We start from the raw sequence: 21,550 nt of genomic DNA, 5'->3' as shown, positions 1-21,550 counted from the left end.
GGAACTTAATCAGATGGGCCAAAGAGTGGCTGATGGAGTTTAATTTAGTTAAATGTAAGGTGCTGCATTTTGGAAAGGCAAATCAGGACAGGATTTATGCACTTAATGTTAAGGTCCTGGGAAGTGTTACTGAACAAAGAGACCTTGGAGTGCAGGTTCATAGTTCCTCGAAAATGGAGTCGCAAGTAGTTAGGATAGTGAAGGTGGCATTTGGTATGCTTACTTTTATTGATCAGTGCATTGAGTATAGGAGTTGGGAGGTCATGTTGCAGCTGTACAGGACATTCATTTGGCCACTTTTTAAGTACTGGATGCAATTATGGTCTGCCTCCTCTAAGAAGGATGTTGAGAAACTTAAAAGGGTTCAGAAAAGATTTACGAGGAAGTTGCTACGTTTGGAGGGTTTGAGCTAAAGGGAGAGGCTGAATAGGCTGGGGCTATTTTCCCGGGAGCGTCACACGTTGAAGAGTGACCTTATCGAGGTTTATAAATCATGAGGGGCATAAATGGGATAAATAAGCAAGGTCTTTTCCCTGGATGGGGTAGTCCAAAACTAAGGGGAACAGGTTTAAGAATAGAAGGGAAAGATATGAAAGGGACCTAAGGGGCAATTATTTCATGTAGAGGGTGGTGCTATACAGAACGAGCTGCCAGAAGTAGTGGTGGAGGCTCGTATGACTAAAGGGCTGAATGGATCTATAATAGGAAGGGTTCAGACGGATACAGGCCAAATGGGACTAGGTTTATATAGGATATCTGATCAGCATGGACAAGTTGCATTGAAGGGTCTGTTTCCATGCTGTATATCTCCATAACTCCACTGACAAATAATCATCTAGTCTTTCTTTAACTCATGATCACTGGAAGATTGGAGAAATTACACAATAATTCAAAAAATGTTGCAAGGATAAGCCTAGTAATTAGAGGCTGGTCACATGAACTTCAGTGGTAGGGAAGCTTTTAGAAACAAGCATTCAGCTAATTATTTGTCACATGGAAATGGATAGGTCAATTAGGAAGAGCCAGCATGGATTTCTAAAGTGTAGATCATATTTGATTAATTGGCTGGAGGTTTTTTTTTGAAGAGGTAGCAGAATGAGCTGATGATGAGAGTAATGTTGTTGACATGGTGTACATGGGCTTTCAAAAAAGGCATTCAATACAATGCCAAGAAAGGCTAGATTTCATGGAATAAAAGGAATAGAAACAACATGGATACAAAATTGGTTGAGTTACAGGGAATTGAGAATAGTGGTCAACAGGTATTTTTCAGGTGAAAGGTCTGTAGTTGTTTCCCAGGGACCCTTACTTTTCCTGATACAATAATTATTTATATCTTGGTGCACTGGGACAATTTCAAACTTGCAGATGATACTAAACTTGGAAGGACAGTGCAGAACTCCAAAAGGACACAGACAAGTTGATGGAGTGGGCAGATAGTTGGCAAATAAAGTCGATGCAGAGAATTGTGAGGTCATACATTTTAGTTGGAAGAACAAGGACAATGTAAAATAAAGGCTACAATACTTAAGGACCTGGATGTATACTTACACAGATCATTGAAGGTTGGGAGAACAGTTGCAGAAGATAGTTAATGAAGCATACAGTACAACTGGGTTTATTAATAGGACAGAATACAGGCACAGGAGGTTATGCTGAGTTTAAAGTAGGCACTTATTAGGTTCCAACTGAAGTATTGTTTACAATTCAGAGTGCCATACTACAGGAAGGATGTGAACACACTGGAGAGACAGTGCAAATGAGATTTGCAAAAATAGTCCCAGGAATGACTAAATTTAGTTATGAGTTTAGAGTATTTTCCTTGGAAAGGAGGAGGATAAGAGAAAATCTGAGTGATGGTGTAAGGAAAGTACTTTTTCACACAATGGGTGGTTCACATTCATGAGGGAATGCACTGCTTAGGTATGGTGGAGACAGTCAATTGAGGGCACTAGATGATTATTTGAACAGAAACTATGTGCAACAGTATGAGGAAAAGGCAGGCAAATCCCAGTCTAACCCATAATGCTCATTGGAGAACAGTGCAGACCAATGGCCTTCTTTGGCACTGTAATAATTCTATAACTCTGAATGTGCAAAGATCAGTTGCAGGAATTAGGAATAACCAAAGACAAATAAATATCTGCACTGCTTCTAAGATCAATGTGCTTTCCTGAATTGCAAAATATCAAGTAGAGAAAGAATATGACCAGTGTCAAATATTTGGCAATGTTAATACTTGATTTATATCTGCATACATAACAGATTTATATTTATACAGAGCCCTTAGCATGGTAAGGTTTGCAAATGTGGAAAAAACATCAAGTAACACTGAGTAAAATCAAGGACGATGACTGAATAAAGTAGGCAGAGATTATTTATGGATTAGACAGAGATAGCAAAAGAGATTTTATTTCTAGAATAGAAATTTTAAAGATATTCATGGCAGAATACAGAAGGGAATTGGAAAACAGGTCAGAGTGGAGGACATGAGCATGCATGCAGAAGAGAAGTGGATAATGTGGAACAAGACTACGGAAGGAATTGTAAACCAAGACAATAATCAATGCTGATGCTAAACATTAAATTCACTTGGAAACATGAACAACCCTAGAAGTTACAGAGGACTGAAGTGTAGGTAAAAGAACTTCCTGAGAGACATGAGGAGTTGCCAATGCTCTGGAGATATCTGAAAAATGGATCACTAGTGAGTCAAATCATGAGCATCAGTGGGGCGATTAGGAAAAAGCATTACAAAGATGACCATGTGAAGTGAATGAAGAAGCCATTGCAGAAGGCGTATTGGCTACCAAGAACAGATTAAGGTGGAACCAATTGAGTGTGATATCACAGATGTAAATCAAAGTAGAGAAGCTGGAAAACGATGGAGTGGTGTGATCACTGTCTCAAAATTCAGAGCATAGGAGACAAAAGGTTCAATTTCCTTTGTCTATTAAGCTGGGTGATGGGGTGAGATGACAGCAAAATTGTGCACAGGACCTGAACACAATGCATTATCATTTCAGAGATCTTTTCAGAAACTTTTCAATGCGACAAAGAGGAGCTACCTAGCATCAGTGAGTAGCAAGCTAAACATACTATTAAGTCAGGAAGCACCTGTGGAGAGCATTCAGACATAATCTTTTGAATCCAGTGACCTTTCAGCAAAAATAAAGAAGGTTCTGAAGAGTCACTGGACCCAAAAGGTTAACGTTGATTTTTCACCACACCTGCCGAGTTTTTCCAGCAATTTGTTTTTGTTTCTGATTCCAGCATCTGGAATTAATTTGGTTTCTTTTATATTTGATAGGTCAGTTGAGGGAATGTTGATGGTGCTACCAGGACCTTCCCGCATACAGCACATTTTTAGCTGAGGCATAAAATTTAAAAACAGTGTGTATATGCTCAACTGTAGACATAACTAGTTAGACAACTTCAAACCCACACACAGTTCTGATCACCAAATTACAGAAAAGCTCATTGCGCTGGAGAGGGGAGAAAGGAGGTTCACTAGGGTGTTGGAAAAACTATAAAATTTTATCAACTTTAAAAGATTGAATAGGCTGGGGCGGTTTACCTTGGAACAGAGGAGGCTAAGGGAGTGACTAAATTCAGGTGTATAAAATGATGAGGCATTTAGATAGGGACAATCTATGTATCTAAACAAAGTGGTCAAAATCCACCGGGTATAGATTTAAAGTGCAGTCCTTATAGAAACATTAGAGGGAAGATGAGGAAACCTTTTTCATGTGGAGAGGAGAGGACTTGGAAACACTATTTGAAAGAATGTACAGATTTATTGCAGGAACCTGGCATAGATGGGTAATCCATGTCAACCAGCACAGAGACTATGATCAACAGGCCAAATGCCCACCTTCTGTGTTTATCGATTTCCTAGGATTCTCCATGACTCCATAAGGCTATAACCTAGTAGGCCTTGGGATCATCAATCCTTCTATTCATTAAACCCACCTTACTCCCATTTGGATGCAAACTGCAACAGCCACAAAGTTGACAACTGTGGTCATGCATGACTCTTAAGCCATCATAATGGTAAAAAGGTGCACCGCCTTTGAGGTACCTTCCTGGTTTCTTGCCTGTCGCAACAGCCCCATCTGTCCAACTGGGGCTGGTGCTTAGACCTTTCTGTGATCCTCCTGTTGGGCCTCTTACTTTCATAGCTCACCGACCATTCTTAATTAAACATGACTCTCAGAGACAGCTTCCTAACTGGTCACCACCTAGAACGATTGTGATTAACATAACACCAGCAATGGAATGGAGGCTGATGGTGGGATTGTGACCCAACCTGCAAAATTTGGTTAAATGTGTCACTGTATCTGTCAAAATATAAATTTAGAACTAGCATAAGTAACAAGATCCTGTGGTACAGTAAAGGAATAGAATCTGTTGTACTTGTTGATTTTGATGATCACACTGTTTTCCTGAACTTGTCTGTAGGCAAGGCAGTAAAAAATAGACAGGCATCTACATATCAGAGTAGGAGGAAGAGCATTCTTACATTCCTTAATAGGAATATTTGTTCAGGTCGCTTGAATAACAAATGAGACTCATCAGAAACATGCATAAGATTTTAAAAGGACAGGATGAAACCTTGTAGGGGGTATTCCAGAATCACCAGTGTACCTCATGGGCTTGCATTGCAGCATCCTTTTCCCGTAATCGGTCCTCATAGGCCAAAAGAAGGGGTGACAACATTTTCATGTCCACCTGAGACAAATAGTATTTAATGTTACTATAAATTTAAGGAGGGATTAGTATGTTGAGGAGACAACAAGAACGAGGGTGACAAGGTATTTATTACCAAAAAACTGGACACAAAATACACATTGAATAATATCCAGCAGGTAAAAAGCAAGTCAAATTTCAAGTTTGCTAAGGAATTTCCAATACATACTTGGCTGTGATGTTTAGAAGAATATTTTAAAATGGAGATATTACTTAGAGTTAATGGTTTCGTACTGCCTATATTTTATGTCATGTTTTTCCAAGCCTCTAGCCTTAAAATAATCAATCAATCATTCTCATACCAATTCTAATATGTTGCAATTTTGTTTTGCTCTAAAACTTGGCTAAAGCTAAAAGAACTATTGTAAAATGATCATTTATAAATTGGTTATGATAAACTGAACTTCTTAAAATCTTAAATTTTACAAAATACTTACAAGCCAGGGTGATGGTGGTCCTGATGTTGGAAGACCAGTATTACAGGATATCTGAAACAAATTCAGGAGCTAGTTAGATGCAAAATATTTATTTATAGACCAGCCCATCATCCATTGTGTTGTTCACAGTATTTGAGAGGATATACATAAAGAAGAGCAGGTGAAAGCTGCAAGAGGGTGGGGGATGCTGTTGAAGGAAGTGGGGACAAATACTGGAATAGACAGAATCCAAAGCTAGAGAGGCAAGAGGCAAAAGTTGGAGAAGTTAGGTGCAAATGTTGAAGGAAGGAACACGAGGCAAAATCTGAAGAAGGGACAAAGACAAAAGGTGATGCAAACGCTAGAGGGGCAGAAGCCAAAGGCAAAAATTGGAGAAAGGGGTGGAGTGAGGCAAAAGCTGGAGGTGGCAGAAAGAAAAGCTGGGGGTCAGAGATGGAAGTTGGAGGTAAAGGGAGCTTGAAATTGCAGAAAGAGCAACAGGCAAAAGCTGAAGTAATATTGGGGTAAAAGGTAGATGGAAGTTGTGGGCTGGAGAGATAGAAGTTTGGGATGTAACTGGGAATTAAAAGCTGGAGGAGCAGCAAAAATGGGAGAAAGAAGGAGGCATTCGGAGTCCCTTAGTCCAGATAGGGAGTCCGTGAGCAGTTAATCAGACTCCACCTTGCCGGAAATCATCTTCATTTCATTGCTGCTTCACAATTCCCCACCTCACCAATGCTTTGAATATTACAATGTTCTCTTGATCATAAACCTAATAAATAATACCGCGCAAAAGAACTATGCCATTTACACTTATATCCAACAATATTTCCAATAATACATACAGCTGTAAACAATTCACCTTTACACGTTCTCTTACTGACTGCCTTGAAGGTCCCTTTACTTAGCCTGGTGCTCTTATATAGCATTACCTCAGTGGTTTTTATTGACTCTTCAGATGTGGGCAAAGCTGGCTCAACCATTATTTATTGTTCATCTTTAATTATCCTTGAGAATGTGGTGGCCACTTCTTAAAGACTGAATTCCTTGGGGTGAAGAATGCCCAGGACTGCTACTAAGAAGAGAGTTTCGGGATTTTGAGTCAGCAACATTAACATGGGACTGGCCAAATATTTCCTCATCAGGATGATGTGTGGCTTGGAAGGGTACTTGAAGATGGTGCTCCCATGCGATTTTAGATTTTTAAGATTTTAGATTCTAGATTGTATTGTCATGTGTACTCAAGTACAGACATACAGGAGTATAGTGAAAATTGTATAATTTTGCCACACACGGCACCATCTTAGGTACCAAAGTACCTCGGTACAAAGTAGTAAGAGAAACAAGAGTAAAGAAGTTAAGCATTACTTCACAGAATAGTAGAAAAATAAAGAAACATGTTGTAGTTTGCATTATATTCTTTTGTAGTTCAAACTGAATGAAAGGAATAAGTTCAACAGTCTTTGATGAGTCCTCCACTTATCTTACTGCTGTCTGTTGTAGACACCACCACCACAGATACCATCAGTACTGCTGAAACTGCCAACTCTCTGATTTCCCCTGGTACCTTGGGAGCATGCCTGAACAGGATCCACTCGTACGCTGAGGTGAGACATGCCATGAACTGACATTGCTTTGCGCGGTGGCCATATCGTGGCTGATGAGGTTTAACCAGGCCAGGATCCTTCAGGAGCCATTGGGAGACCAGGCTGAGAGCTGCCACACCACTGAGAGACCAGGCCTGGACCCACCATGAGCCACTGAGAAACCAGGTTGAGAACCGCCACGAACTGTGAAAGATCAGGCTGGGACCCAGCACAAGCCACTGAAAGACCAGGCTGAGAGCTGCCACGAACTGTAAGAGACTAGGCCTGGGACATGCCTTGAGCCATTGGGAAACCAGGTTAAGACCCACCAAGAACTAAAAGGGGGACAAAAGAGAAAGAAACAGAAGTGGAGGAGCACTTGACCTGAAGTAATGTTGTCCTTCTAGATGAAAGGAGTTACATGTTTGGAAGATGCTGCTAGAAAAGCCTTCTTGAGTTTCTGCAGTAGATCTGTGGATGGCACACGCTACTACCACTGGTCCTCTATGGAAACATGTCCTCTCTTCTTTCAACATACTGGAGTGATGTCAGTCGTCACAGAGAATCTAAGAACTCTCTCAGCCATTCAGCTTGATTGGTAGTCTTGCTTCGTCACAGAAACGCTTTTTTGATATATTCCCAGCATTGCTGCAGCCTGAACACTTTCCCCTTGAGAAGTGCAACTTACCTATAAAATGTGCAGCTGGCTGTAAGCTCTGCAAGTCATCACTGAGTGCTCTGCTGAACATGCAGCGAGTTAGCAACATATTTAGTGTTGGGCTACATGTTACAATGATTGAGGTTAGTAGCAAGAATGAAGGTTGTATGCTTCCTGTATCACCTTAAAAGGGTCACAACCTTTCCAACTGAAAACCAGCAATATCAAATTTGCAGTTCCAATGGGCATAGCACTTTGCCACTAATCTATCAATGGAGGTTTGCAAACACAAGAAGCAATTTTAAATCTCCTCTCATCCCAGGTTACCTGACACATCTAGGAGAAATTCCAAGGGCCTTCAGTCAGAGAGAAAATGGAAACTGAGGCTCTGTTTTGAAATTGTTAATGACGATGTTAAATGCTGTCCCTAGCAGAGAGAAAGAGTGCAGTTTGTGGAACTTGTTTGTAACAGGGTAGTATCCCATTGATTAGAGACGGAGCGAAATGCACAGTTTAAGCAGCAAAAACATTAAACAAGTTAGGCCTAAACCTATTAGAGTTTAGAAGAATGAGGGTAACCTTAATGAATAATCTAAGAACTTGAGGGAACTGGATAATGTTGAAAAGTGTGGCGCTGGAAAAGCACAGCAGGTCAGGCATCATCCGAGGAGCAGGAGTGTTGACGTTTTGGGCTTAAGCCCTTCATCAGGAACTGGATAGCATGCAGACCAGGAGGATATTTCTTCTTGAAGGGGAGACTAACACTAGGGATCATAGCTAAAGAAGACAACATCCATTTTGAGACAGAGACAAGGGGTTTTTTTCCCTCTTAGGAGTGTTGTTAGGTATGTCAAATTCTCTTCGGCCACAGTGGAATTTGAATCTCGGTCCCCAGAACATTATCTGATTTTCTGGATAACTGGGCCAACAACAATATCACTGCACCATCACTTCTAACGGGTTGTACCTGCACATTAGGATAAACAGTAATATGCTAATCCAAAATAGCAGCAACTACTAAATTCCACATCTCAAAGCAATTTTTATTATGTATTGATTCTATCATTTACAAAAGCTTACTCATCAAAATCTGTAGAGAAGAAGCAGCAGTTTGAAGTGAGAAGTGGTGATGATGATGATGAGGGTGGGGACCGGTGGTGACGGAAAGGTAGAACCTAATGGAATTTTGTCTGTCCATGCATCCTGGTGTCGAAAGCTGTGACACATGGTTGAAGACCAAGACCAATTTGGTTCTCTCATTAGAGTTCTGATTGATCTGAGTTAAACTGTAGATGCAAACCTAGATTGAAGACAGATGCCAAAATATACATTGGGATAATGACAAAGTGGCAAGAAAATCAGTTCAGATTATATTTCAACAGCCTTAATTCAAACACTCACAATGTCTCTAGGAAGTGATAACAAGGATCACTTATTTGTCGTATGAAATTAAATGTAGGATAAACTATATTAATAAAGCTTTGTAAAAAAAGATTTCATGATTCTTTATTCTGCTGCTTACTTCAGATGTGCAACTTTTTTTGGTCAGGGAACACAGCATAAACCAGACTGTTTAGAGCTAAACATTGAAATGGTTGCATATTCATAACAAAGCATTGAATTTGCTGTCAGGCATACATATACAGTTTTGGGTAAAGTGTGGGCAACAGCATGAATTCAAATTTATGAGTAAATTTAAGCGGTGGCGTTGTGGGGAGAGGTACTGACTTATAAGTTACTGAAGTCAATGCTGACGAGTCAACTTTAAAAGAAAGAATCTTAGTGATGAATGGAATTGCTGGTTGGAAACTTGCCTTGGGCTGAAACATTCTTTTCTCCCTTACGGCGGGGAAGTTCAAGACTATAGAGGGCATATTTTTAAGGTGAGAGGAGAAAAATTTTAATAAAGACATGAGGGGCAATTTTTTTTTACATAGTGGGTGGAATGAACTTCAGAGGAAGTGGTGGATGCAGGTACAGTTAAAATGCTTAAAAGACATCTAGATAAGTACATGAAAAAGAAACGTTTGGAGGAATATGGGCCAGGTGCAGATAGGTGGGACGAGTTTAATTTGGGATTTTTGTTGGCACAGACTCGTTGGACCGAAAGATCTGTTTCCATTTTCTGATTAAAAAGAAAAAGATTCCACTTTTAGTATGTTTTTTACCTCACTATGTACAGGTCTGTATTTGGTTTGGTAGCAGCTAAGTTCTACATTTAAGCGATGGATGGTCATCTTCAAGGCATCATTTTCATCCACTAGTTCCTGAGCATGCTGCTGAAGTAAAAGCAGTTCTGCTTTTTCATCTAGGAAAGGTAAATAGAAAGTTAGAAAATGCTTTTGATATTTGATCAAATTCACAAACTAATGGTTTCAAAAACTTTCCTAAGGATGAAAGTAGATTTCTATTATCCTCAAAAGATATGAATCAGCAACTGAAGAATTAAAGTGTAATGCATTTCATAAATACATGTTTCCAATAAACAGTTGATTCTTGAAGTTAGATTTTTAATCGTTTAGCAGCTGCTACATTATTAAAAGCAGGATGATATTTCCAACCTTCCCTTGCTTGGCTATTGTCAACTTCTTGTCGTTTATGATTTTCTTTTTGCAGTTGCTCCACTTTAAGCTTCATCCCCTCCAGCTGTTGCATCAAGCTGTGAGCCTGATGGGCAATGACCTGATTTTCAGAAGCCAATGTCTGATTTCTTTCTTTTAGTTCTTCTAACTGCTCTTTTCGGATCTCTATCAGCTCTTGGTTAGCTTCAACTGTTAAATCTGTGGTATCACAAAAACCACACTAAGTTAATATACCAAAACAAAGAGAATCAATATCCTAGTAATGCAAACCAATGGAAAAATTTCAAATCCTTTTAAATTAAAATTTTAGGTAAAGCTAATTCATGTTCCTATTTTACATAGCTTTAATGAAGTTACTTCTCTTCTACTGCAAATTTGTGTTACCAAATTGTGCCAATTTGTATTCAAATAATTTTTAGATCGATGTTAATGCTATATGCATTGCAAATTAGCAATGGAAGCCACAAGGAAGAATTCATACAGAGTATTCAGGACAGCTTTCTGGAACAATAAGTGTGCATCCAACCAGGGATCTGGTTATTTTGGGTTTAGCAATGTATAATGATGCAAGTTTAATAGATGATCTTAGAGTGAGTGATCACCATAACATCTAGCATTCAGTTTGAGAGCAAGAAACTTGGGATGGAAACAACTGTATTAAAATTAAATAAACTTAATCATATAGGGTTGAAGGCAGGGTTGCCTGGAATGGACTGGGAAAGGAGTCGCCAAAATGTGAGAAACAATTGCAGACATTAAAAAGAATATAGTTAACTCACATCAAATATATATCCCTGTGAGGCAGAAAGATCCTAATGAAGGGGATAAACCAACCACGGTTAACCAGGGAAGTTAAGAGTAACATCAAATTGAAAGAATACAATGTGGCAAAGGTTAAAAGCAACCCAGAAGATTGGGAAAATTTTAAAAGTCAACAAAAGATGAGCAAAAAGAATTTAAGAGAGAGAAGATAAATTATGAGAACAAACTAATAAGTATTATGAAAACAAACAGTAAAAGCTTCTTTAAATGTACAGAAAGGCAAAGAGAAGCTAAGATAAACACAGATCCCTGAGAGAATGAGGCTGTGGAAATAATAACAGAGAACCAAGAATGGCAGAGGAGTTGAATAAATACTTTGCATCAGCCTTCAAGGGAGAAGACATGAATAGCATTCCAGAAATACTAAATAATCAAGGGGCCAAAGTTGGGGTGGAAATACATACATACAATGCCCATCCTTGGACCTAATGGGCTGCACCCTCGGATTTCAAAGGACATTGCCACAGGGATCGTGGATGCACTGGTAGTAATCTTCCAGAGATAAAGTACTTCTAGATTCTGGAAAAATCCCAGTGGATTAGAAAACTACCAATGCAACACTCTTTTCCCCAAATGTAGACAAAAATATACAGATAACATTTGGACGGTTGGTTTAACTTCTGTCATTGGGAAGATGCTCAAGTCTATTATAAAAGGATGTAATAGCAGAGCATTTAGGAGTACATAATGCAATCAAGCTGATTCACCATGACTTCATAAAAGGGAAACTGTATCTAAAAAAATTTATCACAGTTCATTGAGGAGGTACATGCAGGTTAGATAAAGTGAAACCAACAGATGTAATACATTTGGATTTTCAAAAGACATTTGAAAGGATATCACTCATTCAAATACTTAAGATGGTCATATTTAGCATGAATGGAGAATTCATTAACAGAAGACAGAGTTGGATAAAGGGGCACTTTCAAGATGCAAACTTATAACTAGTGCTAGTGTTATAGATAGGTTAAGTGAGTGGGCAGGTGGGATGTAATGTGGGAAAACGCGCAATTTTGTATTTTGGGTAGGCAGATTAATAGAGTTGAATATTACTTAAATAGGAAGGACTGCAAAAAGCTGCACAGAGGGATTTGGGAGTCCTTGTAGAGAGATCATAGAAAGATGTAGGAGCAACAGGGTGGCAGTGATAAGAGATTTTAATTTTCCCAACATTGACTGGTATTCACATGGTATTAAAGGTCTGATGGACCAGAATTTGTAAGGAGCATCCTGAAGAGTTTTCTAGAGCAGTATGTAAGTATTCCAACTTGGGAAGGAGCCATACTGGACCTGGTGTTAGGAAATGAGCCCAGCCAGGTGGTTGAAGTTTCAGTGGGGGATTACTTTGGGAATAGTGATCACAATTCCATAAGTTTTAGAATACTCATGGACAAAGATGAGAGTGGTCCTAAAGGAAGAGTGCTAAATTGGGGGAAGGCCAACTATAGCAAAGTTCAGCAGGAGCTAGGAGCAGCCCACATTTGGTATGTGGGAGAATTTTAAAAAGAGACTGATTAGCGTTCAGGAGAGATATATTCCTGTGAAAATGAGGGATAGAAATGGCAAGATTAGGAAACCATGGATGACAGATGAAATTGAGAGACGAGCTAAGAGGAAAATGACATAAGATCTAGGCGACTGAAGACAGATGAAGTTTTGGAAGAATATCAAGAATGTAGGACCAATCTGAAATGAGGAATTAAGAGGGCTAAAAGTGGTCATGAGATATCTTTAGCAAACAGGGTTAAGGAAAACCCCAAAGCCGTTTATTCATAAATAAGGAGCAAGAACGTAACTAGTGAAAGGGTTGGCCCATTCAAGGACAAAGGAGGAAAGATATACGTGGAGTCAGAGAAAATGGATGAGATTCTTAATGAGTACTTTGCATCAGTACTCACTGAAGAGGGGGGCATGGTGGATGTTGAGGTTGGGGATAGATCTTTGATTTCTCGCGGTCAAGTTGGCATAAGGAGGGAGGAAGTGCTGTCTATTCTAAAAGGCATTAAGGTGGACAAGTCCCCAGGTCTGGATGGGATCTGAAGGAAGTGATAGAGGAAACAGCTAGGGCTTTAACAGATATCTTTGCAGCAACCTTGAACACGGGGGAGGTCCCAGAGGACTGGAGAATTGTTAATGTTATCACCTTGTTTAAGGAGGGTAGCAGGGATAATCCAGGTAATCATAGGTTGGTGACCCTGCCGTCATTGGTGGGGATGCTACTGGAGAAGATACTAAGAGATAGGGTATATACCCATTTGGAAGAAATGAACTTATCAGTGATAGGCAGCATTGTTTTGTATAAGCAAGGTATATCTTACAAATCTAATAGAATTCTTCGAAGAAGTGACAAAGTTGATTGATGAGGGAAGGGATGTAGATGTCATATACATGGACTTTAGTAAGGCGTTTGATAAGATTCCCCATGGTAGGCTGATGAAGAAGGTGAAGCCGCATGGGATCCAGGGTGTTCTAGCTAGATGGATAGAGAACTGGTTGGGCAACAGGAGACAGAGAGTAGTAGTGGAAGCAGCTTCTCAAAATTGAGACCTACAGAGTTGCTGGGACCATTGTTGTTTGTGATATACATAAATAATTTGGAGGAAAGTATAGGGAGCCTCATTAGCAAGTTTGCAGATGACACTAAGATTGATGGAGGAGAGGACAGTGAAAGGGACTGTCAGAATATAGATAGATTGGAGAGTTGGGCAAAGAAATGGCAGATGGAGTTCAATCCAGACAAATGCGAGGTGATGCATTTTGGAAGATGCAATGCAAGAGCAAATTATACAGTAAATGGAAAAGTTCTGGGGAAAATTGATGTGCAGAGAGACCTGGGTGTTCTGGTCCATTGTTCCCTGAAGGTGGCAATGCAGGTCAGTAAAGTGGTCAAGAGGCATACGACATGCTTTCCTTCATCGGACGGGGGTGTTGAGTACAAGACTTGGCAGGTCATGTTAGAATCGTTTAAGACTTTGGTTCAGCCACATTTGGAATACTGCATACGGTTCTGGTCGCCACATTATCAAAAGGATGTGGATGCTTTGGAGAGGATGCAGAGGAGGTTCACCAGGACGCTGCCTCGTACAGATAGCGCTAGCTATGAAGAGAGATGGAGCAGATTAGGATTATTTTCATTGGAAAGAAGGGGGTTGAGGGGGACTTGATTGAGGCCTACAAAATCATGAGGTGTAGACAGGGTGGATAGCAAGAAACTTTTTCCCAGATTGGAGGACTCAATTACTGGGGGTGACGAGTTCAAAGAGAGAGGAGGAAAGAATTTAGGGGAGATAGACGTGGAACGTTCTTCACGAAGAGGGTGGTGGGTGCCTGGAATGTGTTGCCAGTGGAGTTGGTAGGGACGGGAACGATAGCGTCATTTAAAGTTTATCCAGACAGGTACATGAATGGGCAGGGAGTGAAAGGACACAGATCCTTTGAAAATAAGTCATGATTTGGAGATGCCAGTTTTGGACTGGGGTGTACAAAGTTAAAAATCACACAACACCAGGTTATAATCCAACAAGTTTAATTGGAAGCACTAGCTTTCGGAGCGCCGCTCCTTCATCACAACCACGTGGAAAGCTATTACTTTCAATTAAACCTGTTGGACTATAACCTGGTGTTGTGTGATTTTAACTTAGAAAATAAGTGGCAGATTTAGATAAAGGATATGGATCGGCACAGGCTTGGAGGGCAGAAGGGCTCTTCCTGTGCTGTAATGTTCTTTTTTTTTGTGCATAAATGACAAAAATCTAGCATCCAAGTTAAGCAGGTAATGGAATGTAACGTGTTGAGAGTGTGTTGCTTGAAAATCACAGCAGGTCAAGCAGCATCTGAGAAGCAGGAAAATCAACATTTTGGGGCGGAGACCTTCATCAGGAATGAGGACCTGGGGGGTACAGCAAGAGAGGGACTCACTGAGATCTTTGTAGAGAGAGGAGGAGAACTTCTTCAAGGTAGGCATCTTTGGAAGAGGCTTCTCTGTTAGGTTGAAATCAACCAGGAGATAGTGAGAACTGCAGCTGCTGGAGATCAGAGTTGTGAGTGTGTTGCTGGAAAAGCACAGCAGGTCTGGCAGCATCCGAAAAGCAGGAAAATTGTCGTTTCAGGACGGAGCCCTTCATCAGGAATGGGTGAAGGGCTCTGGCCTGAAACGTCGATTTTCCTGCTCCTTGGATGCTTCATGGAATGTAATGTCTCCATAGTCTTGGAGGACCACAGGGCTGCTCTCACAGAGAGAGATGACTAGTAGTTGTTTAAATAGGGTCACTAAGTCCCTCATGATAGGCTGGTCTGGAAGGTTAAGTCATATGGGATCCATGGTTAGCTGGATACCAAATTGGCTTGATCATAGTAGGCAGAGTGTAGTTGTGGAGGGATTTTTTTGACTGGAGGTCTGTGACTAATGACTTTCAGCAAGAATCAGTGCTGGGATCTCTGTTGTGTGTAAATTATACATAAATGATTTGGATGAATTAGATGGTCTGATTAGCTATTTTGCAGATGACAGGAAGATTGTTGGAGTTGTGAATACTGATTAAGATTGTCAAGGGATATAGCAGGATATAGATTGGTTAGAAAGTTGGGCGGAGAACTGGCAGATGGGAGTTTAATCCAGACAAGTGTGAGATGATTTATTTTGGGGGATCAAATGCAAGAGAAATGCATTCAGTAAAAGACAAGACTCTTTGGGGCACTGATATACGGAGGGATCTTGGGGTACATGTCCACAGCTCCCAAAACGTGGCACACAGCTTGCTTGCCTTTATTGGTCAGAGCATTGAGTATAAAAGTTGGCAAGTCACGTTGTAGCTGAATAAAACTTTAGTTAGGTCACATTTGCAGTTGTGTGCGCAGTTCCGGTTCCCATACTAAACAAAGGATGTGGTGGCTTTGAAAAGGATGCAAAAGTGGTGTTACCTGGATTAGATTAGATTAGATTAGATTAGATTACTTACAGCGTGGAAACAGGCCCTTCGGCCCAACAAATCCACACCGACCCGCCGAATTGGAGTGTATTAACTATATAGAGAATGTGGACAAACTTGGATTGCTTTTGCTTGAGCGTCAGAGGCCAAGGAGCGACCTGATAGAGGTACATAAATTATGAGAGGCATGAATACAGTGGATAGTCAAGAGTATTTTTCCCAGGGTGGAAATGTCAAACACTAGGGGGTGTAGGTTTTAGGTGAGAGGGGACAATTTAAAGCAGGTGTGTGAAATAAATTGTTGTACGCAGATGGCAGCCTTGAACAAGCTGTCAAGACAGATGAGGGAAGCAGATAATTTAGCGACGTTTAAGAGGCATTTAGACCAACACAAGAACAGCTAAGGAGCAGATGGATACAGACCACATGCAGGTTGATGGCAGTTTAGAATAGCATCATGGTCAGTGCAGACATCATGAGTCAAGGGCCTGTACCCAGGCTGTACTGTTCTATGTTGCACGTTCCAAATAACAACTTGGAAAGAAGTGTTAGTTAAATCATTTACTGTATTTTAATTCAATATTCATGACTACTTATAACAATGGCATACTGAATTTGTTTTCAGGGAGAAAGATAATGGTGACTACTTCAAACCAGTTGAACACTCTGCCACAAATCAGATGCTAGTTAGCTCCAATTGAAGGTCCACCAAAACTTAAACTTGCTCACTCCACTGGACAGATGTCATTAATTTCTGAACAATACCAACAAAGTACAATACAAGAAAGGCAAAACTAACTTTGCACATTCGATACTGCTGAAATTATTTTCTCAAGACAGTTAAAGTGATGTCGTTAATAGTTATGCAAGTACTCCCACTACCCACACAGTTTGAAAAGATTTTTCAATAGTCAACCGTTGCAGAAACCTCTCAATTATCCTTCCAAGAATGCCTTATTTGTCTTCAACACAAATATGTGAAATATATTGTATTATTCCAAATAAAATCAATGCAATGTCCAACAACTTCAAATTCTTAATTTTATGAACCAGGCTCCAAATCCCATTCTCCCCTTTACTTGCTGACCTCCACTGGTTCCTGGTGCAACAACATCCTTGTTTTCAATTCGCTCTATGGTCTGGCTGCTCTGTCTCACTTAGCAAATCCATCTGTACAACCCTCCAAGATACATGCACTCTTCTATTTGCAGTCTCTTGAGCCTTCCCAATTTTAATCATTGCATCACCATGCCTTCAGCTGCTCAGCCAGAATTTACTTATTACTATTTATACATGAAGGAATTTCAGGATCCTGTGCAAAACACGTTGAATAAGACAACATATTCCATCATTTTCACACCAGAATAATTCAAGTTTCAATCTCTGGTCTCTGCTAATTAATTCAAAGTCAGTGGTAGCTACTGCATCATAATTGGCCTCACTACCCATAGTTGAATAATGAAAATTAAGGTTTCCCAGTTAATAATGCGGTCTATTTGTCCATTCTCAACAATATATTCAAAGCAAAATCAATACAAATGCTCATCTACCACAAAGCAACTGGCACTAATAATCAACATTTAACGATTCAAATTGCTTTCCCACCTTGCTTGGACCCCTCTGAAATTAGCTTTGCCTTTATTTTCTTCTTTTTATGAGTTACAGTGGATGGTGTTCTGAGGTCTTCGACAATCATGGTATTCTTCAAACCTTTTAAAGAACAGATGACGATCAAAAGCAACAGCTGTATCTCTGTTGTTCAGACTTTTAAGACTACTTTTCCTTAATCAGAGTAAATTACAGCTCTCTATAACACATAGCAAGAAGCTAACAATCACATGCCAGCTCCATTGTGTGAAAACTAAGTCTTTTCAATTTAGAGTCACCAGGTTGAATGGAAAAAGTACATGTTAAATGTCACAACAGCTCTAACAGATTTTTTTTCACAAAGGTATGATGGCATGCACAACACAACAATGAGGGAGAAGCAGGAGAAGATATTGTTACAAGATGCAACCACACCATCTATAAATATTTATGATCTTTAAGGCGTGCATTCTTTATTAGAGCTAAGGAGGGATTTTCAGTTTGCATAAGAAAGGGAGCGATAAGAGGAGGAAGACAGAAGTGAATGAACAACTGAATTAATTACAGCCAAAGAACAGAGGTTTAAATGACCTTTCAATATGCTTAATAATAACCCCCTTTGTGAAAGACATTATGTTTATGAAAAACTTCTTTTACACTCTTTCCCTTCTAATGTTCAGTGTTGCAATATTCTATCAATTTGAGGCAACAAGTTGCCTATGTCTCTAATAAGCAAGTATATATTGTATTTGTGAAGGGTAGGTCTTGCCTTACAAGTCTTATTGAATTCTTCGAGGAGGTGACCAAGCATGTGGATGAGGGTAGAGCAGTGGATGTAGTGTACATGGATTTTAGTAAGGCATTTGATAAGGTTCCCCATGGTAGGCTTATGCGGAAAGTCAGGAGGCATGGGATAGAGGGAAATTTGGCCAATTGGATAGAAAACTGGCTAACCGGTCGAAGTCAGAGAGTGGTGGTAGATGGTAAATATTCAGCATGGAGTCCAGTTACAAGTGGAGTTCCGCAGGGATCAGTTCTGGGTCCTCTGCTGTTTGTAATTTTTATTAATGACTTAGAGGAGGGAGTCGAAGGGTGGGTCAGTAAATTTGCAGATGATACAAAGATAGGTGGAGTTGTGGACAGTGAGGAGGGCTGTTGTCGGCTGCAGAGGGACTTAGATATGATGCAGAGCTGGGCTGAGGAATGGCAGATGGAGTTCAACCCTGCCAAGTGTGAGGTTGTCCATTTTGGAAGAACAAATAAGAATGCGGAATACAGGGTTAATGGTAGGGTTCTTGGTCAGGTGGAGGAACAGAGGGATCTTGGGGTCTATGTACATAGATCTTTGAAGGTTGCCACTCAGGTGGATAGAGTTTGTAAGAAGGCCTATGGAGTATTATCGTTCATTAGCAGAGGGATTGAATTCAAGAGTCGTGAGGTGATGTTGCAGCTGTACAGGACTTTGGTTAGGCCACATTTGGAGTACTGTGTGCAGTTCTGGTCGCCTCACTTTAGGAAAGATGTGGAAGCTTTGGAGAGGGTGCAGAGAAGATTTACCAGGATGTTGCCTGGAATGGAGAGTAGGTCGTACGAGGATAGGTTGAGAGTTCTCGGCCTTTTCCCGTTGGAACGGCGAAGGATGAGGGGTGACTTGATCGAGGTTTATAAGATGATCAGAGGAATAGATAGAGTAGACAGTCAGAAACTTTTTCCCCGGGTACAACAGAGTGTTACAAGGGGACATAAATTTAAGGTGAAGGGTGGAAGGTATAGGGGAGATGTCAGGGGTGGGTTCTTTACCCAGAGAGTGGTGGGGGCATGGAATGCGCTGCCCGAGGGAGTGGTAGAGTCAGATTCATTGGCGATCTTTAAGCGGCATTTGGATAGGTACATGGATGGGTGCTTAATCTAGGATAGAAGTTCGGCACAACATCGTGGGCCGAAGGGCCTGTTCTGTGCTGTATTGTTCTATGTTCTATGTTCTATATACTCACATTCAGGTTTTCAAGTTTACAGTGGGAAAGTCAAATTCAAATTAGGGTGCATTAACCATTTCACTGGAGTCCTCATTTTTTCTGCATCTTGTCCCTAACTTCCACACCCCAGCTCCTATGTTCCCACTCTGGTGTCAGGATGCTAATGCAATGGAACTCAATGTAAGCCTCAGGTACAGTATCTGCTCTTCTCATATGAAGAAACAGTTCACTTGATCAGCACCCCATTCACCACCAATGCACAATGGTGAAGTCACCAATCCTCCTTCAAAAGCAACTTCTAAACCCGCAACCTCTACCATCCAAAAGGACACAGAAAGCAAATGCATGGGGGCACGAAGCCAGTCACTATATTGCTGTGCATTCATTGTTGTTAAGCAAATATTTAGTACTCACTTTCTAACAGTAGCGTGTACTTGCAACTCCTGAACTGAGGCTCTCAAAGGCAATTAGGATTGAACAAAAAAATACTGGCCTTGCCAGCAACTCTTACAATCCATTTTTTTAAACCCTCTAGCCCTCTGTACAATAACTCCATTAATTTCAGACATATGTTGTAAGCAAGAGGTGCTTGTGATGTGGGATGAGTCTATTCATGAAAAGCTTCCAACTTTGGACTTTCATAAATACTGTTCCACATCAATAGCAAGAGCCATCACCAGCTTCACGCCTGTATTCTAAATTGGCTCTATCCTGCCACATCACTGTATATCTAAAAGGTTTCTGCAAATTCTACTCCGTATTTCTTCCTCACTTATGAAATGCTTTGGATGTTCTTTCCATTCCATCTTAGTTTCTGTAATGTTTTCTCCATCATTTGACTATATCAATGCTCATCCCTCTTTCTCTAAAATATCTTGCTCCCAAATTCGTTTCAGCTATCCTCCAGTTCCTCTCAGCCAACCTTCTTTCTGCTTATCCCGCAAATGTTTGCTTGTTAAAACTTCTTTTTGGACCTGCTGTCACTTGGTCAATATTTTCTTTGTTGGCAACCCCTTCCCTCTGCTGCGTAAACAACAAAACCAATCTTAGCATTTAAAAATCTAATACAGTTTGTCTTCATATTCTGGCCACCAGGTACTTTAATATTTGCAATAACTTACATTTCTACAGTCTGGCTGCCTATTATATCAAAGTATAATTTTCTAATTAATTTAATAAGATATTTCTTTCGAATTACTAAATTATTATTTCTGATTAGTATTGAAAATACTTTCCATTATCGCACTTGAACAGCTTCCAATAGCTTGCAAGGCATCTGATAAAACCAAGATTGTGAAGTACAAAATTATTGTCTCGCAATAGTACCTGGGACCGGGGTGAACTCTGGAATGGTCTGTTGCTTTTCAATTATTCGATGCTCCTGGAATCAAAATTAATATTATTCTTAAAATTATTTTTGTCAAAATCAATTTCCTCCTTACTGTTTGAACTACTATAATCTGTCCCCTTACCTCTACAGTACTTCTATATGACAATATTACATATTTTTCACAACTTTCAAACCATTTGAGATGGTCATTGGACAGAGACATATTCTAAAATATTTGTTGTTTAATCATTTTTATCATTCAATAATTGGGTTCTTTTCATTCAAAAATGTGTTAACTCATTTATTATAATATGTTTAGAGAAATTGCAGATTTGTATTGCGCTGATAAGAATATAAATGAGGATGAAAATTGAGAAAAGATTTATAGCATTCCAGTTAAGTGCTGCAGCTGTATAATGTGGGAACTGTTAGATAACAGTATGATTATGACCACCGCTTCTCCGATAAGCATCTGCAGTTTGAGGAATTTCCACTCAGAGTTGGTGAACTGGAGTACCAGGTCACTTTGTTCCAGAAGTAAGTCACACCAGCCACGTTAAGTGCTTCAGATTTGGTCTGTGAGTAAGGAAAGGAGGCTATGACTATGAATGAGGTAGGTTTGGGAATCTAAAAGGTAACAGTCATGGAATCTTAACCCTCGCACTTGCTCAATATAGTTCAAAGTTTGATGTTATTTCAGCTTGTGTGGATGACAGCAAAGATCGCTGGAGGATGAGCAAACTAATCACTGCACCATGATACAGGGGGTCATCCAACTAGGGGAAAGAAAAAGGGATATAATTATAGTAGGGGTCAGGATAGGAGTTAAATATTACTCTGGGCGGGGGAGGGGGGGGGGTCAAGATAAGGATAGTTTCTGGATGAATTTACACTGTAGTGGGCAGCACGGTGGCAC

The 21,550-nt window shown here is 40.1% G+C and overlaps 1 protein-coding gene across 3 annotated transcripts in view; it reads right to left on the bottom strand.

Moving 5' to 3' along the window:
- Window positions 1-21,550, bottom strand: part of cep89 (centrosomal protein 89) — a 122,083-nt gene that overhangs the window by 66,537 nt on the left and 33,996 nt on the right. For 2 of the 3 annotated variants that reach the window (XM_072596144.1, XM_072596146.1), the window contains exons 7-12: window positions 20,631-20,685; window positions 17,347-17,451; window positions 9,971-10,189; window positions 9,578-9,717; window positions 5,187-5,237; window positions 4,648-4,731 (exon numbers count right to left, since the gene is read on the bottom strand). In XM_072596144.1, coding sequence (XP_072452245.1) covers window positions 4,648-4,731; window positions 5,187-5,237; window positions 9,578-9,717; window positions 9,971-10,189; window positions 17,347-17,451; window positions 20,631-20,685 — 654 coding nt within the window. The remainder of the gene's footprint in view (window positions 1-4,647; window positions 4,732-5,186; window positions 5,238-9,577; window positions 9,718-9,970; window positions 10,190-17,346; window positions 17,452-20,630; window positions 20,686-21,550) is intronic. The other variant, XM_072596145.1, reaches the window with a different exon arrangement.

This window comes from Chiloscyllium punctatum, chromosome 26, assembly GCF_047496795.1.
Source record: "Chiloscyllium punctatum isolate Juve2018m chromosome 26, sChiPun1.3, whole genome shotgun sequence".
In the NCBI taxonomy this organism is placed as follows: domain Eukaryota; kingdom Metazoa; phylum Chordata; class Chondrichthyes; order Orectolobiformes; family Hemiscylliidae; genus Chiloscyllium; species Chiloscyllium punctatum.
Note: the sequence above shows the minus strand (reverse complement) of the source record. Positions and strands in the feature narration are given on the sequence as shown.